At 44.3% G+C, this 21,529-nt stretch overlaps 1 protein-coding gene across 1 annotated transcript; it reads left to right on the forward strand.

Moving 5' to 3' along the window:
• Positions 1–5,592: 5,592 nt before the first annotated feature.
• prdm8b (PR domain containing 8b) lies at positions 5,593–12,548 on the forward strand. Its single transcript, XM_086169459.1, has 4 exons — positions 5,593–5,723; positions 8,058–8,342; positions 9,205–9,436; positions 10,528–12,548. Exons 2-4 carry the CDS (start codon positions 8,124–8,126, stop codon positions 11,766–11,768), a joined length of 1,692 nt encoding a protein of 563 aa, XP_086025585.1. The 5' UTR covers positions 5,593–5,723; positions 8,058–8,123; the 3' UTR covers positions 11,769–12,548.
• The last annotated feature ends 8,981 nt before the right edge of the window (positions 12,549–21,529 follow it).

Here is a 21,529-nt window from a genome sequence, read left to right on the forward strand (position 1 = left end):
CTCCAAGTACCAATTTAACACAAATTGCTGAATTAATATATTTATTTTGGTTCTTATTGAGGCACAGAATCTAATCAATCTATATAAATCTATATTTCGCTTTGTCAATTTTTGACCCCGTTGTAAAGTTAAAGTGGGGGGGTCTCTTTAACTCTGACTGCCCCGGGGCCTCACAATGTGTGATCCGGCCCTGTTGTAGTTTTTTATTAATTTGTTAATTCATTTTTTTTTATTATTATCAATTTTTTTTATCTCTATTCGAACACTGAAATTCCTGTTTTGTCGCTCCGTTTCTCACTGAGCATTCGGTTTGTCTCATTTCAATGCCAAACACACACACTCACTCACACACACACAAAGCCAAAAATATGAGAAACACATCTCTTCCAGTGTGACGGAGGAGGACAAGAGCTGTAAATTTTAAGAGGAATCATGAAGCGTTGAATCACCGTTACATCACCGGGGCCGAGTCGCAGGTTTGGAGTTTATTTAGATGGAAAATTTGGATCCGATGAGTCGGAAAACACCTTCGGGACACCGGGAGGAATTTTTCTTCCTCGTCCAGCTCCAATCAACAGATTCTCTTTTTTGCATTCTTCCTCCTCCTCCTCCTCTGACGCCGACAAACTTCCCGCCACGCTCTTCCCTCTCCTCTTCTGCCCTCCATTGGAAACAGGCTGGAAAGTCCACCATGACTCACTTGTCGAAATCTTCTCGTCGTGGCAACTGGACAGGAATTTCTTCACTCGAAGACGTTTCGGCCCTCGTCTCAAGGACTTCCACAGTTCTAATGACCCGCGGGGAGTCTCCAAATATAATTGACTCACACACGTGCACACGCACACACGCACGGACACACACTCCATGCACGGCCATGAATCTTCCTCCTGTGATTTTACTCTGCTAATGACATAATCATTAAATGCTTATTTCTTTTTTTTTTTTCTTATTTCCTTTGTCTTGCTGATCCTTTGTTTATTATTTATTATTATTATTATTAGTATTTTCCTTTTTCTTCTCAGTCATGCAGGTCATGATAAATTCTGGACTAAATTCTTCACTTGAAGAAAATCAGTTGCCACGACAAGAATAAACATCACTTCCGATAAATCATCTTTTTCGATTTTGTTTCGGTCGTTTGAATCGACAACAAATTGTCAGCCATGTTGGATCGGCATCGGGAGGCTCGGGAAAGAACTACTCGAGCCTGGGTGGCGTCACCCGGTTGCCACGGTGACGACCTTACAGCTCAATTGCCACAACGCCACCGCCGTTAAACGCTAAGCTTCGTAGCCGCTTAGCTTGGTAGCCGCCAACCAACCAACCAACCAACCAACTAACCGGGCGGAAGTCGTCACAGGGATACCGACTGATTTCGTCCGACTCAAGTTCGGATGCGTCGTCTCCTGACCAATGGCGTACCTCGGGGGGCGTGGCCTTCAAGCGATGGGAGGCGTAAACCATAACAATAAACAGCAGCCATTTTCCTTTTAAAAGAACCCGATTAGTAATTTGCCAAGACACACATCAGGAATCATATCATGCCAGCGGATTTGTGCGTGTGTGTGTGTTTGTGTGAGTGTGTTGGAATTAAAAAAAAAAAAAAGACAGAGAAAGAAAACCCAAACCAAACAAAAAACCCCAAAGAGGAGAAGTATTTATTAAAGAGCTTTGTTGGAATCAATAAGCGTCAACTCGTCGCTGACGTCCGGGTGTGTTTTCCTGTGATGTGTTTACCCATCGAGGATCAATGGGCCGTCAACCCCCCCTCCACACACACACACACACACACACACCTCCACCCCTCCAAGCTCCTATTTTTTTCTTCCTTTTTTTTTTTGTTCTTTTCCAGAAGAACAAAACATCCCTAATATTTGATGAGGCGCCGTGACAGGGAGGAAGATCCATTTGCTTCAGTTGTCATTCAGGCGGAGGGTGGAAGGGGGCGGGTGGGGTTGCCAGTGTGTGTGTGTATGTGTGTGTGTGTGTGTGTGTCTTCCGCTCACATCCACATCTAATCCCGTGCAACACGGATAAGATTAAATGCAAAGTTTGGCAGCCGGAAGTTGTTTTCTCGTTTTTTTTTCAGGGATTTAAATATTTCAGGGAGGCTCAGGGGGCTTCGGACCCTGATGACGGGGAATTATTGATGCACACGACCTCCAATCACTTTTCCTCATGCAGAATTGATCCATGGTGTGTTGGGACATGATTAGAATCTGGCCTGGAAGGACTTAACGTCCTTATTCTTTTTTTTTTTTTTTTTTTTTTTAACAGTAGTCCCTCCAAATCGCTCTAGACGGCCCTTTTTGTCGATTCTGTTTCTTCTGGAAAAACTTTTTTTTTTTAATAATGCCGTGGAGGCAGGACAAGGTGAGCGGCCTGGGATCCCTCACTGTTACAAATATCCGACAGTTTGACATAAACCAAGTAGCGGCTTTCGGTACTCTTTCTTTAATCCTAATTCCGTCAGGGTGATTTTCTCCTTCCTGTTCTTTCATTTGTGCTCTTCTTTTCCCAATATTTCCTGCTTTTAAATTCCACGTGTGAATCTTTTTGCGATGAAATGCTTCCTCTTGGCTCAGGCTGATTGTCTTGCATTTCCTGAAAATGCCAGATCTTTTCAAATCTGACTTTTTTTTTCCAGGATCTGAAAATATCTGTCAAATCACATCTTTTCCGTGAAAAAAAAAAAATCATCACAATTTTGCTCAACTCTTTATCTGATATTCGGGAATCACCATAAGACTCTTATTTTGAAAAGCCTAACCAGCAGGACAGGAAGTAACATCTGCATGTTATTAGCGTGATGCTAGAGAAGAGCCTGGTGTGATTAATATTTGACATGTACATAAAAAAAAAAAATGGTTCTCCTGTCTGGGTTCTCCTCAGGTTCTCCATCTTCCTCCACTGCCCCCCCCCCAAAAAAAAAAAATTCAGACGACTGTAAATAGTCGGTAAGTGTGAATGAGAGGGAGAACAGTTGGATGTTTCTGTACGTCAGGGGTGCCCACACTTTTTCACCTTGTGAGCTACTTTTCAAATGACCATGTAAAAATGATCTACCGCCACTAAAAATGCTGAAAATATATTTATTCGTATATCTACTGAGTATATTTAACACAATAAATGTTTGCGGATCTCACATAACTGCATGAACCCTTATGACACACTACAACAGAATACTTTTTTGGTAAATACCTTATTCTGATGACTTGAATGGAGTCAGCAGCATAGTTGTGAGAAAAATAACTGCTGTCCTGACAGCTGGGATTTTAGTTCCTTCACCTTTCTCCTTCTCAGCTCACTTTTCAGAGGGAAGTCAGTGTCGTAGCTTTATGAACGGTCTCAAAATGCCGCTCCACATTTCTCTTTTTCTGTATATTGACAGCAGACCGGCAAATGAGGCAAACGCACTTTGAAAATGACAGCATAAAAAAAAAAGTCCAGCTCCTATTCCGTATGGAAGTGTTACATTTTAGTCTTTTTACTTGGTCCAGCTCCCCCACTCATTTTAATACCCGTAAGTTTAGAAGACATAAATTGGAGGCTGACTCGCTAGCTTGCTAGAACGCGCCGTTATGTGCATATGCGCAGTGACGCAGAAAAGGTCAGATTGGACAGACCGACTGTCAGTCAAGTGACAAATTTGATGGTGAGGATGAGAGGCTGACGTCTATGTTTTAACCCCATGCGATCTACCTACATTAGCAATCGAGCGGTAGATCGCGATCGACATATTGGGCGCACCTGCTTGTTCTCTGTGATTGACAGGTGATCCAGCCAGGTTAAGCCCCGCCTCCTTCCCCCCATCACGGCTGCGATTGGCTCCAGCCGCCCTTCCCCACGCCAGCATCCGAGTAACGCTTTCGGCTTTGTGAGGTCTCAGGATCAAAATAACATGAAGGATAAAAATATGAAAACAAAAACCATTAATGACCATATATGTGCTGCATATGTGTTTATATGAATAAATGTAATACAGCATATGAGAACACATGGACTCGAAAGAAGTGGAGATGGAGATCGGCATGCAGAAAAGCAGACCCTGCAGCCAAACGCTTGGAATATGATCATATATATGTATGTACAATTATAGACGTGTATATATGATGTCTCTGTATCTCAGGATTTGAGGATTCTTTTTTTTTTTTAATCTCATTGTTTGATTTCCTGCTGAAATCCCCCCCAAAAACAGCGATCAATAATCCTGCAACCGTCTGCATCCCTTTTTCCCTGTTCCCCAGAAAGACCTCACAGGGATATTTATTATTACCGGTGTTGTTAATATCATTATCATTCATTTTGGATATGTGTCTGGTTATTTTGAAATATTCTGTTGTTGTTGTGAGACGGGGAGGCCGAGTCTGTTCAGTCAGGACGACTGACAGGAAAGGGGAAACTTTCACAATAAGAGCTTTGAATTTTGACGGTCTGTGTTTCCGAACGCAAAAAGATGTTAAACAGGTTTGAAAAATCATTCATTTAAAAAGCAACATCAGAAAAAGCTTTTGTGAAAAATGTATTATTTTTAAAGGCTCAAGAAATATGAGCTTCAATCGTCATGATGGAATCATTATCACATTGTACCGAATAAAAATATTTGAATGATGCCGTGTAATGCAGCTGCAAAGCGTCTCAGGTGTTTATGGTGTTGGTATTGTTGACATTCATCTTCACTGAAATATTTCAAAGCTACTGCAGGATGAGCCTGCGGTGAAAAATATGAAAAAATAAATTCATTAATTAAATTTAAAAAACAAACAAAAAAAAAACAAACATAACATTTACAAAGCTGCACCTGAAGCTCCGCTCGCTTGTCCGTTAACAAACCCCCGGCCGACGTGCGAGTTATACACTGGCGCCCCCTATCGGCAACCGTCGGTACTGCAGGCAGCCGCGTTCACCGCCCGCGACGCTCGGCGCGCTCTGCCCCGGAAATAGAGCTCGGAGGGCGGCTTGGAGCTGCCCGGGCGCCCCGGCGCTGCGGACACAAGAAAAAAAAAAAAGAATAAAAAAAAAAAAAGAGAAAAAGAAAAAAGAAATAAACTAAAAAAAAACAAACAATTGAACTTCAAGATGTATTCAAGAAGTCTTCCTGAATGTATAATTTTCAAAACAAAAAAAAAAAAAAAAATTGCTCTTAAATCCGTTTCCCCCGCCGCGCGTCCCTGAACGCCTCTTCATTCTAATGCAGCCATCAAGCCTTTTGATTGGAATTACAATAATAATAAGGAGCGAGGGGGTCTTTAGCCCCCCCCCCCTCCAACCCTCCCCTCCACCCCCTCCTCCTCCTCTTCCATAAATCGCGCACGGTGACAGGCGGCCAGTGAGGAGTTAAGAGGAGGAGACGCGGAGTGACACGCCTCATTGGCCGGATTATGTGCCGCAAACAAAACGTGTGCGTCGGTGCGCCAGTGAGCCAGAGCACCGGGGCCCGTCCGACCGTCCGCGCGTCCGCGTCCGCGTCCCCGCGTCCTGCAGCAGCAGCAGCAGCAGCAGAAGCAACGTCTCTTCCGCCGCACCGGGGGGGGGACGCGCACTGACCGATAACCCCCCCGGCTTTTTTTTTTCTCCCCCCCTTCAGTGGCTTTTATTGTTTTTTTTTTCCCGGAAGTGAAATCATATTTTTCTTATTTTTTTTATTTTACTTCAAGTCGCTGCGTCGCCCCGGTAACCCGCTTTTGTGGATTATTATTGTCTTCTTCCCCGGTGGAAAGAAGGTAAGCGTCTCGGCGCTGCGTGGGGGTGGGAGGGGGGGGTTGTTTTATTTATTTTTTGTTTGTTTATTTGTTTGTTTTTAGAGGTAAACAAATAGAGGAGATTTTCTGCTCGATTCCTCGACGTGCGGAAAACAAATAACCCGCAGATGTTTCTTTCCCGCCGCTGATTTAGGACACTTCCACGGCTCGAGCAGATGGGCTCCACGCCCCCCCCCCCCCCCCACGCACACACACACACACACACACACCCCCACACACACACACACACACATTGCACACATACACATGCGTAAAAACGTTTCATCCACCTTTAGATGCGTCCATTCTCCCCCCCCCCACACACACATGCACACGCACACGCTTCACTCCCGGTTCCGGTGTTTCCCGCCGATTGAAGACACGTGGAGGTTAAAAAAAAAAAAAAAAAAGGATTTCGTGCTCGTGCGCGCACCGGAACCTGAGCGGCGTCCGCGTCCTCAAGACGTTCATAACCGCCCGTTGTTCCGAAATATGAGTGTGTGTGTGTGTGTGTGTGTGTGTGTGTGTGTGTGTGTGTGTGTGTGTGTGTGTGTGTGTGTTTATCCGTCTGTGCTGATACCCCACAGCTCCTCTACGCACACGCACACATGCATTCTCGAAAATATCCAAAAGGGAAGCCGCAGACGCGCGCGGGGGGACTCGCGTCCTCGCCCCGCCGCGCGCTCCTGCGTGAATTGCGGGATTTGAGGCAGAAAAAAAGGACCGACAAAATTTATTTTTCTTTTTAAATAAAGTTTTTCAAATTTTAAAATAGAAAGATCAAACGTGTCCGGATACTTTCGGCGTTTTTGTTTGCTTCGCGGCAATTTGGGGAGGATTTTTGAATTTATTTATTCGTAAATCCGGAATAAAAATCCGTGAAAATGTCGTAAAAGTGAAATTAAAAACACATCACGTTCTAATAATATAAATTAAAAAAAAATGAATGAGCGAAAACTCGAAAAATACAATTTAAAAAACCTTTTTATACAAACTCGGGCTTGGAGGCGCTTTTATAATGAATCAATAATTTTGCTATCGAAGTATTCGTAGGTGTTTTTATATCGCAGGTCAATACACGTATCGATATATATATGAATATATATCGATTTGCGATATACAGACTTCCGGTTTCTTGCGCGCACCAGGTGCAGGTCCGCGGGATCCGAGTCATTAGGCGACCGGCGCTGCTTTAATGACGGCGTGTGTGTGTGTGTGTGTGTGTGAGAGAGAGAGAGTGTGTGTGTGTGTGTCGTGGTGGTGGGGGGGCGGATTATGGAAATGAAGCGACGGAAGCCGGAGCTCGGCGGGGCCGGAACCGGCGTGCACGGCGGGTCCGGGTCGGGGGAATTAAAAACGAAACCAAACACTGAACACACACACACACACACACACACACACACACACACACACACACACGCTCTTGATTTTTTTTAAATTAAAAAAAAAGCGTAATTAACTAGTAATTAGCGTGTAATAACAGAATAAAACACAATAATAGAATAGATAATCATTTGAAATAGAAATAAGTGAGGACCGTTGGATCGTCACGGCGCTGCGCGGTGTTAATAAAACAAAATATGGATATGAATATGGAAAAAAGACAATGTTGACGGCATGTTTTCAGGCCTGAGAGGAAACGTCACACAGATGTGGGATTTGGATTCTCCACCTTTACAAATAAAAAATAATAAAATCACTCGAGGATCCGTCACAGGCCCGTTACTATTGTGTAAACACACATATTTAGTTGATAATAATAATATAGCATCATTGCAAATAAAAAAAAACCAAAACGTAAAATAACGTTTTTTTTATTTTATTCTGAAATGACACCAAATCCGGTCAGATTAAAATAAATAGGAGTTTGAAGTGAACAGATATTTATTTGGTTTATTCATATTTTATCTGTGGGTGTTTTTACCTTTTTAGACAGAAGCATCTAATTGATAACCCCCCCCCCCCCCCCCCACCTTCCATCCGCTTCCTCTGACATTAATATGCTGAAGGTGATGCCTTCATGAACTTAATACGAGGCTTGAATTAATTAGAAAGGGTTGGGAGAAAGAGAGATGGAGAGAGAGAGAGAGAAAAGGAGGGGGGGTCCCTGAACGCAGCGCTGACAGCTGGCCGATCCAATCTGTCCTGGGAGAGATTTACTTCCCGGCAGCGGAGCCTGGAAAACCCGTTAAGCTGTAAACAAAAAAAAACAAAAAAAAAGGAATAAAAATTAAATGAAAGCAATCGGTGCCTGAACCTTGTTTCATTTTTTTTTTTTTTTTTTTTAAATATATTTTTTCTGTATTTTCCCCAAAGCGGTGTTTTTCCGGCGGGCTGCAGGAGGGCTGCGTCCCCCCCCCCCCGGCCTCTCCGGTGGGCGCCATGGAGGAGTCCAGCTCGCAGAAGCTGACGTGGGACGGCGACGCCAAGGCGGTGCAGCAGTGCCTCACCGACATCTTCACCAGCGTGTACACCACCTGCGACGTGCCCGAGAACGCCATCTTCGGCCCGTGCGTGCTGAGCCACACGTCGCTGTACGACAGCATCGCCTTCATCGCGCTCAAGGCCACCGACAAGCGCACGGCGCCCTACATCTTCAGGGTGAGCAGCTCTTCATCATCATCATCATCCTTCATTTTCTCATTCTAATACATTGCAATCACCAACCTCATATATTTGTTTATATTATCATCATTATTATTATTATTATTATTATTATTGTTGTTATTTTCATCATCCTTATCGTGATGAGGATTAGTAGTAGTAGTATTGCTAGAGAGGGGAGATTCTGCACACGCCACTTGTTTCATGTGTATTACTTATTTTATATTACTGTATATATACATATATGGTTATATATCTTATCATATTCTTATTTATGATATTTTTTTATTTTGCTGGTTTGGTGCATGTGTGTGTCGGCTCTTTGAGTGTGTCTGTTTCGCTGTGATTTTTTTTTTTTTTTGCATTTATTATTGTAAATGTAATAAATGGCTAGAAGTAATTCTCCTCCGAAGCAGTAATAGATGCATATCACAAGATTTTTTTTGTTGCATTTTAAAATGTTTTTTAGAATTGCTTTCTTTAAATTTCTGCCATCCTAATGGTGGAAATCATGAAACAGTCAAAAATAATCCAAAATGATCTACTCTAATGACTGTCAATATTTGTACTGGTTTGTGAAATAGTAATGATAATAATAATAATAATAATGATAGTAGTAAAAAGAATAAAAGTGAAATGGAACTGGATCAAATTAAATATGAAATTATGAAAATAAATTCGACATTTTTATTAATTGGACTGGAAGCTCTGTAGGTCAGATTGGAATCAGAATTCAAATGTAACCTTTTTTTTTTGCCAGATTATTACACGTGTTTAATGTGCCGTAGATTTAAGCATTTGTTTTATTCGAAAGACGCGAATAAAGACGTCATAAACCGCGGTTCTTTGCTCGCTTCAGGTGGACACGTCTGCCGCCAACAGCACCTCTGAGGGCCTCATGTGGCTCCGGCTGGTCCAGTCGGCCCGGGACAGGGAGGAGCAGAACCTGGAGGCCTACGTGAAGAACGGCCAGCTGTTTTACCGCTCGCTGCGCCGCATCGAGAAGGACGAGGAGCTGCTGGTGTGGTACGGCAAGGACCTCACCGACCTGCTGCTGCTCAGCGCCAGCCGCGCCCCCGCCAAGGTCAAAGGTCAGTCTGCACGGGGTGTGGGGGGGGGGGAATACACCGCCGCTTTGACGTCCAAAACTAAAATCTAGGACCTTCATTTAAATAAGTAAATAAATGAAAAATAAAAAAAATTAAAAAAAAATTAAATAAAAGGCCGTTGCATTTGCAAAGCTGTGCATTGACGTACGGACAATGTTCGCTTTGTGCTTTTTTGGGTTCTGCTAATTTATTTTTTAATTCTGCACGAGTCGCCCCGAGGAATGTTAACTTCGTTTTCCGCCCGACTTCCCGCCACGACGTCTCCCTCTACTCCGGTGAAACCCTCCACGAAAAAAAAAAAAAAAAAAAAAGGAAAGAAGCTCAAAAACATGTCGTTTTGAATTAAAAGAAAAATGGTTTCGGCGGAGGGGAGGGGAAAGACGGGCGGGGGGGGAGCAGCAGTTTGAGAAAACTGAGAACATTTTGAAATGCTTTATTTTATTTCATTTTATATTTTCCCATTTGTTGTCTAGGGGGGAAAAAAATGGCCCTCGCTATTTGCAACTCATGAAATATGCACTTTTTTAAAAGTAAAAAATTCAAAACATGTCGTTTTGAATTATAATAAAAACGGTTTGTGGAGGCGAGAAGAGGAGAGGAGAGACGTGCCGGGAACAGCGGCTTGAGACAACGTGTTTAAGGAGGGAAACAAGAAAATCGAGTAAAAGAAATTCACAACTAAAATGTAATAAAATACAATGAAATGAAATAAAATAGAATAAAATAAAATAAAATAAAATAGCGGGGACGCCCATTTGTTGTTTAGGGAAAAATTTGCCTCTTGTTTCTGGTGAAATTTATGTATTTTTATAAATGGTCAAGAATATTAGGATATTTCATAATATTTCATACATATATATTTATATATGTGTGTGTACATGTTGTTATAAATGCAATAAATATATTTGGAGAAATTCTTCCTAAAGCCAAAGATGTTACTTTCCCTTTAAACAAACCTCATCTTTGACCCGGAGGAGATTCAATGCTGCGGATGTTTTGTTTTTTCTGTGCCCGGACGCCGAGCCTGACCTTTGACCTCTGACATCTGACCCCTCGCCGTGTCCCCCCCAAAGGCTCCTCCCACAGCTCGTGTCCCGACTGCAGCCAGCGCTTCCAGTTCGAGTTCCCCTTCCTGGCCCACCTGAGGTTCCGCTGCACCAAGAGGCTGCAAGGCGCCGCATCCGCCGAGGAGGAGCCCGGCAAGGAGAGCGGCGCCGACCGTCCCAACGCCGCCCCGAGCCGGACCAGCCCCAAGGCGGGTCGCCCGGAGGGCTTCGGCGCCGCGCAGGACGCCACCAAGCCCTCCACGGACTTTCACAACCTGGCCCGGGACATGGAGAACAACCGCACCAGCCCGCTGAGCGACAAGGAGGCGGAAATCTGCAGCGAGAGCTCGCGCAAGAGGAAGTTCTCGGAGGCGGAGGGCGGGGAATGCCGGGCGCCCGGCCTGGCGCCGGCCAAGACCAAAGACGAGCTGGCGACGTCGGCGCAGAACTACCGCGGCGTCTACGGCCTGGAGGAGAACCACCGGTCCTTCCCCTCGCCGGGCTCGGTGGAAATCGGCGAGTCCAAGCGCAGCGCCTTCACCGAGGTCAAGAAGACGGGCCAGGGCCTCAAACACGGCGGCGGGAAGAGCCTGGGCGGCTCGGAGAACAAGGACCGTCGGAGCGGCAGCCCCGGCGAGAAGCACGTCAACATCCGGCAGGTTTTGTCGGAGACGCAGCCGCCCCAGAGCTCCCCCATGGGCAGCGCCTTCACGTCCGTCGGCCAGCAGGGCGGCGGCGGCGAGCGGAAGAGCGCCTTCAGCCAGCCGTCGCGCTCCTCCTTCTCCCAGATCTCGCCGCTAGTGATGCCGCCAAAGCTGCTGGACTGCCACCCGGCGGTGGGCGACGCCATCTCCTCCAACAGACTCTACCAGGCCGACCACCTCGCCGCCAAACTCCAGGGCGCCGAGCTGGGCGCCAACTGCCCGGTGCCGGGGGGCGTGGCCAAGCAGAACCCCTTCGTCTACGCCACCGCCTTCTGGCCCAAGAACTCGGGCCCCATCCAGCTGCAGATGCCGTCGGCGCTCACGCTGCTGCCGCCCTCCTTCACCTCGCTCTGCCTGCCGGCGCAGAACTGGTGCGCCAAGTGCAACGCCTCCTTCCGCATGACCTCGGACCTGGTTTACCACATGCGCTCGCACCACAAGAAGGAGTACGCCATGGAGCCGCTGGTCAAGCGGCGCCGCGAGGAGAAGCTCAAGTGCCCCATTTGCAACGAGTCCTTCCGGGAGCGGCACCACCTGTCGCGTCACATGACCTCCCACAACTGACTGGCGGAGGGGGGTGACCTTTGACCTCCCCCCCTACCATCCCCGGGAATTAAGCACCACAAACACACACCGAACACACAGACACACACACACATACGGGCCACAAACTGACAAACACCCCTCGCACTTGTTTTCACTTTGTACTTTTTCTTTTTTTTTTTTTTTTTAAAAAAAAGGCGGCGTTCACTTCCGAAGAACTACAAGAGAAAACTACAAAAAAAAAGTTGGATTTTTCTGAAGGAGGAGGAGGAGGAGGAGGAGGAGGTGGGTTGGGGTTTTGGGGGTGACTTTCAAAATAAATCTATTTATGAGGCACTAAGAGAAAAGGGGGGAGAGTTAAAGGGGAAGATTTAGAAATGTTTAAATGTACAGTGAGTCGTATTTTATATCCTATAAATGCAAATATAGAGGAGGAACGTCGCCGCCGCCGCCCAACAACCCCGGAGTCTCTCTCTCTGTCTCGTCTGCGGTCATTATGGAGGGGGAGGGGGGTATTTTCAAAAGTCAGATATATCTCAGAGTGCATGTACTACGAAACACTACCGATTTTGAAGATGCGGTCCTCTCACTACCGTGTACAGAACTGCGTTTTATTTGAAATACAAAAGTGTCATATTTTGTGTCAGTGAGGGAATAGTTTCAGTGTTTTTTCTTCCTTTTGCGGAATAATAATTATACTGATGATGATGATGATGATGATGATGGAAAAAAAAACATTTACTACTTGATAGTTTATCTAATCATGTTGGATGCATCGACAATAAAACAAAAAACAATAGCTTTATTTTCAAAAACGTGTCCTTTCTGTTTTATTCCAATTTGAATGCTTATGCCATTTGATCTGTTTGTATGTATTTGGTGCCAAAACACGTTGACTGTGTATTGATAATATCGGATAAACCCCATGATATTAATGTATATCTCCTAGATATAAGTCAGAATATCAGCGGTGCACGTTTGAATAGTTTCATCAACATAACAGGAAAATACAGAAACAATTGATTTTACAATCAATTGGATTCAATATTGTATTTAATCCATAGATAAAATGCACGCTGAACTTCAAGTAGATTATAGTGAAAGAGACATGTTAAAGGATTATTATTAAACAGTAATAACCACCCTAATCCGTTGTTATTATCCATAGAATTTGTTTTTTATTTTATTTTTCACGTCATGAATTTCTCTCTAATAAGAGATTTTTCCACCTCAAGAGAAAATGGTTTCCAGTTTTTGAGGTTTCAGAAGGTTAAAATACACATAAGATGATGTTTATTTAAAAAAAATAAAAATAAAATTAAACATATAAAGTCTGTCTGCTTTCAATACACGGGTGTTGTTTTTAATTATTTTTGTGATTGGATAATTTCAATTTTAAATTGTGGTCATATTTTCCAGCGTTTCATAAAATTCGTAACAAAAAGTCAAGAAATAAAATATATTAAATATGTATCGTGAAAACACACACACACACACACACACACACACACACACACACACACGTACTCAAATCAAATGTTAAGTTTTCAAGGACAAAACGATCAACTGCGGCGGTGTGCTAATCGATGAAAGGACTGATAATCCGTCGAAGATCAGCGGGGACGCGACGCAACTGAAACAAGCCGATCGATAAGCTTCGTTTCCACGCGGGAATTCCACGCCATAGACGCGCAGCGTCGTAGATCCGCCGGAGAGCCAAAACCGGCCGGACGCTGCCACCTAGCGGCCAAACGGGGAACTGCAGTCGGCGTTGAGGGGGGGGGCGGCGCGCCACTTCCGGATCGACAGTCACGTGACGGCAGATGTGCGCGATAAAGTACACGGCAAGATCAATTTTCATCGATTAAATGCGATCAATAACGGTGAAACTAATTAAGATCCAATACTTGACGTTCAATACAATAAAAAAGTATTGGATGAGTGTACTTTACCATTTACTTCATTATTGTACGTGACCATTGACTATACATCATCACCATATTTGTAGTCCATAATAGTAGTAGTTTATCTTCGTAATATAATACTTCACAAATGGCCGCAAATTTTGTTTATCATCTATTACAGTGTAGATGTAATATTACTGCAATATCTATACATGTTATACTTCAGGACACAAGTGATTTACGAAGAAAAGTACTGGACAAGCACTTCAGCTAATGCAGTTTTAATATATATTCCACACTGAAAAATACCACAGATAATATCAGGGGGTTAAAAGTACCAGTGGTTCTATCATAATAGTGACTATGAGAAAAGTAAGAATTACTAGAGTTAATAATAATATGTGTAAAATACATATTGTAGATGAAGTGAGTATTGACGATGATATTATATACTATATATTATAAAATGAAAGGGTACTACGGATACTATAATACTATGTATGACTGATATGGATTACAGACAGACGGAGTACAAGACATAATTCTGTGTACTGAGCATCCAAGAATTAACATGTACTGCACTTTTCCCCCTTGCACTAGCAGTAGTACTTACACCTGAACTTGTGCAATGTGTGTTTTTATGGAATGAAAATACTACAAAACATTTTGACCACAATGTTTTTACAGGTTTAGCTGACACTGGTCTGAAGACTGCGGATTTTTAAACAATACAAGCATGAAGAACTTTCTAGCCAAAATGAAGTAAAAAGAGTTTGTAAAAGTTTGGGTTGAAGAGGAAGAGGATGGATGAGAGGATCTCTGCTGCCCCCTGCTGGTAGCAAGCCGTCAATGCATGCAGGTAAAAACAAAATCCTGAGCTTTTGATTTGTGTCTGATTGAATTCACCGAAAACTTGAAACTAAAAACCTTCTGATTAGGACAGAAAGATCAATATTTACCCCTCTTTCATTTCCGATCAACTGAATTCAAATGTTCTCAAAACCTTAACCGCCTTAGCGCCACCGGGACGCTGGCCGAAAGCCGGCGGCTCCCTTATTGGCTGACGCCCTGGTGACACCGGGCTCTGAAACGCCTCTGACACACATAAATGAAAGAGGCGCCATCTTTTCTTGGTTTGTTTTCTCCGAATGTATCTAAATGGAAGAGATTCAAGTCTTCGCCTGGTTCGACCAACGAGAGAAGCCGAGCACAGCAGCGCCCAACACTGGCCATGCCAAGACACCCATCACATCAAAACTTCACTGCTCAGTTTTTTTTTTTTCCCTTTTTAGGCAGTGCGCTTCACCAGATCTGTCAGTAGGGGGGTCCCGGCCAGCGTGAGGCCACGCCCCCCCTGGCGCCGCCATGGCGATGAATTACGGTGGTGGGCCGAGACGCGTCCGCGCATTACATCTCATTTCGCGTTGACACCCGCATCCCGTGTTGGCGATCCAAACGGGTCAATCTCAGCGCAAAGGCATGTGAGACACACACACACATACACACACACACACAGAGCAGTGATATTTAGTGCCCTCATGCTTTGCTGCTTGTGTCATCGTCCTTTTCGTGCCCCCCGCGCCTCCGTTCCTCCCCGCTGCATTTGTCACCGCATCACTCAGCGCCCGAGCGGCGTGGGACAGTTTATATCTCTGCTAAGCCGGCACTTCCATTTGGCCATCGGCCATCGCTCGCTTTTTGCATTTCAGACATTTCGCTGCTGCCGCCGCGTGGGGTTGGACCTGAGAAAGGGCGGTCAGCTAGCAGGTAGAGGGGAAATCATCACTCAGATTGGTAATCATGCCGGACTCTCGCGAGAACGCGGCCGCTCGGGCTCCAAGACCAGCTGCCGCTTCGGGTTACGGAGAAAAACATGCGTGCACTGTATACTTTGACTTGAAATATTCACGCCGCGGGACAGGAAGTCGCATCGGATACCTGCACGGGTGGAGGTGGGGGGGGGGCATCGGACAGCCGGTGCAAATTTAGCATTTCGGCACCCGCTGCTAATCCAAGAAAGATGCTAACGCATTTAAATTTCTGACTGCTGATTTCTAACCAGAGAAATTAAAAAAAAAAAAAAAAAAAAAAAAGTTTCCACAAAAAGACACAAAATCGCCCAAGCCTTGTTCTGACCAGCGTTGTGATGCTAAAGCACAACATGGAGGATGTTGAAAATTAGCACGGGGCTTTAAAACCCCAGCAGCGTTCCGAGGATAGTGCAAACTTTCCCACCACGCCAATACAAAACATTCAGAGAACGACCAAGAGGCTAATGCTAACTTGGCAATTACAAATCGCACCACAGTGATGATGCCAACACGAGGAGCTAACAGATAGAACTGATATTGTCCATTGATTTATAAATAAATTAAAAAAGAAAAAAAAAAAAAAATATATATATATATATATATATATATACACACACACACACATATATATATATATATATATATATATATATATACACATATATATATATATATATATATTTTTTTTTTTTTTTTACTTTCAGTTTTCTAAGTTTTGTGAAAAATAACAACTTTTTGGGGGAGAGAGGCGGGTCTTAACCTGGGCCGGTCAGCTGCCAATCACAACGCCACGTAAAGAGACATCCAACCATTCACACCGACGGCTACTTGAATATTTTTGGACTTTAGGTGAACCTGGAGAGAATCCAGGCTGGAGAACATGGAGAGAACCAAGGTGGATATCGAGACTCTGCACAAAGCAAACCTGGTGTACCACAAAATCAGAATCTTGAACCCTCTCGCTGCACTGTGGTGCAAAAAAACCAAAACAAAAACAAATGAAACTCAAATGATCTCCTCAGTTTGTGATGTCAACATCTAATTCCTGGTTTTTCCATTGTTGAGGATGATTGCAATGGATTTCAAACAGGAAGTAACTCCCTCTCCATTCCAGAAGTAATGGATCCAACCAAACCGAACCAACTCCCCGGCTCCTCCAGGCTGCAGAACATCTGTCGGGCGTCCTGAGCTCCGCTGTCACGCTGAGATCTCGAGCTAACGAGGCCGTGAAAAGCAAGATCAGATCAAAAGTATTGATTTCACGCCAGCCGTTTCACACGACCCCTCAATCTGCGTTAAATCTTAATCCCGGGTTTAGACCAGGCAGCGCGGCCGTTATCCCGAATCCCACATAAATACCCACCAGCGCCAGCGGCCCTTGAGGACCGACACTATTTCCGATCGTCGACACGCTCAATCTGCCGCCGCACTGACAGGGACAAATTTACACGTCGTGTCGGCAGCGGGGCCGATCCCCGGTCCTCCTACCTGTCTTCGCGGCGAGTTTGAGATTCCCCGCGTGGCGGAAAAGGCGAAGACTTTGCTGCTCGGACATTTTAGGAGACACCTGTTTCCCGTCTCTGGGTCGGTGGAGCGGGGCCAAGATGGTGGCTACCGATCCGCGACGCCTCGGTGAAACCTTGGGAGGCTAAAAAAAGAAAGGTGGAATGTGCTGGTTTCATGAAAATGATCACGGCCCTGCTGCATGTAAATCCCATTTTCCTCTGTTTTCATGGTCCCTTGGATATTCCGATGTTTTGTTTTGAAGGTCAATTTTTTTTTTCCATTCGGATCTTTCACACGTGAGAAGCCTTGGTTTGTGTTTGGTGAGTCATAGTGACAGGTATTGGTGCTGAGCTAATTCTTTTCCAGCAACAGGAAACCTTTCTGGAACCTTGGCGCCGTAGAGCGAACACGTGGAACACTTATCGGAGAAGGGACGTGAATGGAGAGGTTGCTTGAGGAAAGAACCAAAGAATAGAAAGCCCCTCCGTGAGACCACGGTTAGCATCGATGCTAACATTGATCGAAATTAGCTGTTTTTTGGGTTTCAAAGGCAGGTGGACAAAAATTCAGACTTTTACCCCACAAAAAAGAGCTTTCTTTGCATTTATAAAGCAAGCCCCTGTCCTGGACAGCCGAGAAAACTTTGTTTCTATGCCGATGACTCTGCTTTGTATTCAAGAGCGTCACATCCCTTTTGTACGTGAATCAACATTTGTTTGCGCACTAATACATTTTTTGGGTCAGAAACTTTTTGCACCCTGCATTTAAGATGCATCACCATGGCAACCACCCTTGACCTACAGTTTTGCTGATGACCCGGATCAAAAGCTCAAATTGAGCCCCCCCCCCGGTATTATGAAAGTCAACCCGACTTTATCCGTCCTAGTAATGAGCGGAGCGCAGGCTGATGCTTCTGGGACTCAAGTTGAGATTCAACACCTCTGTCAACTCTCCAGCGGCCCAACAACATCACTTACCCCCCTACCCCCAGTGTGTGTGTGTGTGTGTGTGTGTGTGTGTGTTTGTGTGTGTGTGTGTGTGTGTGCGCGCGCGTGGACCCACATCTTATCAACAACAGGAAGCCGTCCAACAAAGCAGCAGGATGGTGATAACTTTATGAGATTATCAGAAGAATTGCATTTTAAAAAATGAAGTACACCTCTTGTTATGGCAGTCCTTCACTTTTTTTTTTTTTTTTTTTTCACTTTTTTGAATAAAGTGTAATTGCACATCCACTGAAGTAGTTGGCAGTGGCGGTCTCATTGTCAGACTTTGCGCAGGGAATATTAGCTCTATGGTGTTTTTTTGCACCAAGCAGGCGATATGAATAGCTGTAAACAAACCCTCAAGAGACAACATGATATTATTTTGAACAGGGATGAAAAGAAAAGCGGAGAGAGGTGAAGATAATGAGACAAAAGAAAGTCACCCAAAAGCTAAGACATGGAAATATGACGAAGTGTATGTAGCGCTTGGCTTCACTGTGACTACAGCGGGACACGAGGAAACTTAACACTTAAAATCTTACTGTTACAGACTTAAAACAATGTTAATAAAGTTATTCTTTGTTGTAAATTGAACTATACTTCTTTCTTTTTTTTTTTTTTTAATGTTAATACGGATATAATTTTATGCAGAGGTGTACTTATAACAATTTTATAGACAAATTATATTATTTACAGTCGCGGCGGAGAGAGTGGGGGGGGCGTGAATTGTTTTCCTTTTGCTGGGGGGGCATAACAGAAAGTAATTGAGAAGCACTGTGTTATGGTGACACAGGTAAGAGCGTCAAAAGTTGGCGGAGCTAGTCGGCAATGAAGTAGTGGGAGTTTGAACAGTGATGCACAGTCTACAAGGATAAAGTAAAATACTATGCAAATGGTGATTAATCCTTTGACGGGGTTGCCGAACCTCGTGTACAGAGGAGCTTGTCCATTGCTAAAGATGAAAATAACTTGAGCAACAACTTCCCAAAGGCTAAATAGCGTATACAGATGAAGGAGGTCGACCCCATCCCAAACATATTCAAACACCTGGAAACCAACCATCAGCACAACTGCTGTCGACAGCCAATGAAAAAGAGGAGGTGGGACACAGGAAGTAGCTTCAGAGGGAAATGACAAAGAGAAATTGGACTACACTAATGGAGGACAGGGCAAAGAGCTACGCTAACAGCCATATCCAGACGTTTGTCGGCCATGTTTGTTTACATAAACAGTCGCTCTCATGATCTTCAGTTGGTTTGACCAACCAGTCGGGTTATCGTGAGCTCTGAGTCTGTTCAGCATCGGTAACCATGGTGACAGTTGCGCAGTCCTTCCCTAGCGAGTGATAATCTGACGACTGAGCAACAATTTAGCCAGAAATGCAACAGTGTTGTCTTGTAACATGACCCTCCATTGCTCTCTGGTGGGAAACACTCAAATTACAACATATATACATGGATGAAAAAAACGTAAAAAATGACCAAATAAACAAATTAAATTAATGAAAAATAAAAAAATAATGAAATAACTTCATTTCAAAGAGGAATTTCTTCAAAGTGTCCCCACAGAGGAAGAATCGGGGTGGTGCCAGGCACCGCTGGTCGAGGTGGACGGAGCCCCAGTCAAAAAAAAAGGCACTGAAGCCTGTGTGTGTGTGTGTGTGTGTGTGAGGCCCAAATGAAGACGAATTGGGGGGGTTAGTGGATAATAAATGGGCCAGATCTCTGGTTCTGTCTCCTGGAGAATCCAACAAAAAAAAAAGAAGTCCAGATTTATCTTCCGTCCCTCTTTGTTGTGTCCTGTTGGCCACCCAGGGACGGGGATTCTCCAGAGGTGGAAAAAGGCCCAATGAGGAATGAAGCTGTCGTTGGGAGGAAAATCCCCGAAACTAAAAAAAAAAAAAGACAAGATGGAGTGAAGAACGTCTTTTGAACTTCGATGTTTTTTTGTTGTTTTTTTTTTTTTCCACTGTGGTGTCACAAGGATGCGGTGCGGCGCCAGGAAGTGACCTCCCTCCTTCACAAATTGTCATAAAATCAAAGCTACCATTTTTTATTTGCAAAAAAAAAAATCTGCATTTCAAATAAAATAATCCAATCCTGACAGGGGCTCGCTGGTCCTCGGCAACTTCATTCTCAGTTAAACGTCTTAGGTACCATTGTTGTCATTCCCGTGTCTTGTTAGCGCAGTGCACAACCACACACACACACACACACACACAATCGTGCACGGAAACACACGTGCACACGCCCCGCCTGCTGACAGGTGGTGTCTGTAACAAGCGAACAGGTGCCGCTTTGTGGTTCTGCCAAGAGACAACAAGCTAAAGAGGGAGGAAAAAAAAAAGAAGAAAAAAAAAGGAGAAGAAGGAGGAGGCGAAGCGGCGTCGGCGTCCATGTCCCGCTAATTAGCACGCCGGCGCTTTGTTGATCATCAGAGACCGACGTTTAGTTAAGAAGCTCGGCTCCTGAGCTCCGGCTTTGCAGTTAAAACAGAGGTATTTACCCCCCCTTCTCTCCACCACAACTGCCAGTCAGAGACTTCACACACGTCTTCCTTACCTCTGAACATTTGCCGCCAATCTTTATCATTATTATTGGATTTTCAATCATATCTTGCTTGAATAAAAAAAAAAAAAAAAATCATTTGATCAATTTTCCTATTTTTTCCTACTATTTTTTTAATAGATAAAGAATAATCGTCTGATTAGGTTTAAGTGAAATTATTTTGGAGCAAACCACTGCTAATTTCGGGGGAGCTCCGTGGGGTCGGAAGACGGTGGGAAAGGCCTACCGCGCGAGTCGGTTTCGACCAATCGGATGGGTTTGTTTGTGCGGCCGTGGATGTAGATGGTGGCGTTCTCCGTTCTCACAGGGGGGGGGAAACTTCACGTACGAGCGCGGATGATGAACGAGGCTCGACCTCCCGGGGCGGCGGTGCTGGCCCCCGACCGGAGGGGACTGGAATAATAATCCCCAGATTGGGATCGGAATCAGAAGGGAGGGGGGGAATAATATACAACAATCTGAGGCACGGCTCATTAATCCTGGCCCATCCACCTTGGGGGGCTGGAGGGGGGGAAGGGGGTGAAGGGGGAGGGATGGAGAGAAAAAGAGAGAGAGAGAGAGTGAAGAAGGGAAGCAGAAGATGACAAAGAAGATGAATAATGCAGGTAAAAAAGAACAGGAAGATGGAGATGAAGATTTTTTTCCAGTCAGCAGCAGCTCGTCTGGATTCAGTTGCACGTCACCTCCGGTTAATGCTCACAAACGTGGTTTTGTTTCAGTTTTCCGATAATCATTTCTGCTGATTGATTTTCTTGATGTTACCTCTGAAGACAACACATCCTGGGATATTGCGGAAAAAAAAATTATTAAAAATTATAAATGACCAAATAATCAAGAAAAAATGCAGTAATTATAATTTTTCAAGAAAATTATTAACGACTTTTCTGAAGTGATTCAATCGTGAAAAAATGCAGTAAATTCACCCCTCCCTCCCAAAAATATTAAAAATTGGAATCTAGTTTTAAATAAAGGAAAATAAACAAGTGTAAAACATCATATAAAAAGCAT

This window comes from Fistularia commersonii, chromosome 22, assembly GCF_037954325.1.
Source record: "Fistularia commersonii isolate RoL2024-O1a breed Wild chromosome 22, RoL_Fcom_v1.0, whole genome shotgun sequence".
Lineage (NCBI taxonomy): Eukaryota > Metazoa > Chordata > Actinopteri > Syngnathiformes > Fistulariidae > Fistularia > Fistularia commersonii.

Coding starts and splice junctions, on each gene's coding strand:
- prdm8b (XM_086169459.1), top strand. CDS start 8,124: ATGGAGGAGTCCAGCTCGCAGAAGCTGACGTGGGACGGCGACGCCAAG. Junction 8,343..9,204: donor CGGCGCCCTACATCTTCAGG/GTGAGCAGCTCT, acceptor TGCTCGCTTCAG/GTGGACACGTCTGCCGCCAA. Junction 9,437..10,527: donor CGCCCCCGCCAAGGTCAAAG/GTCAGTCTGCAC, acceptor TCCCCCCCAAAG/GCTCCTCCCACAGCTCGTGT.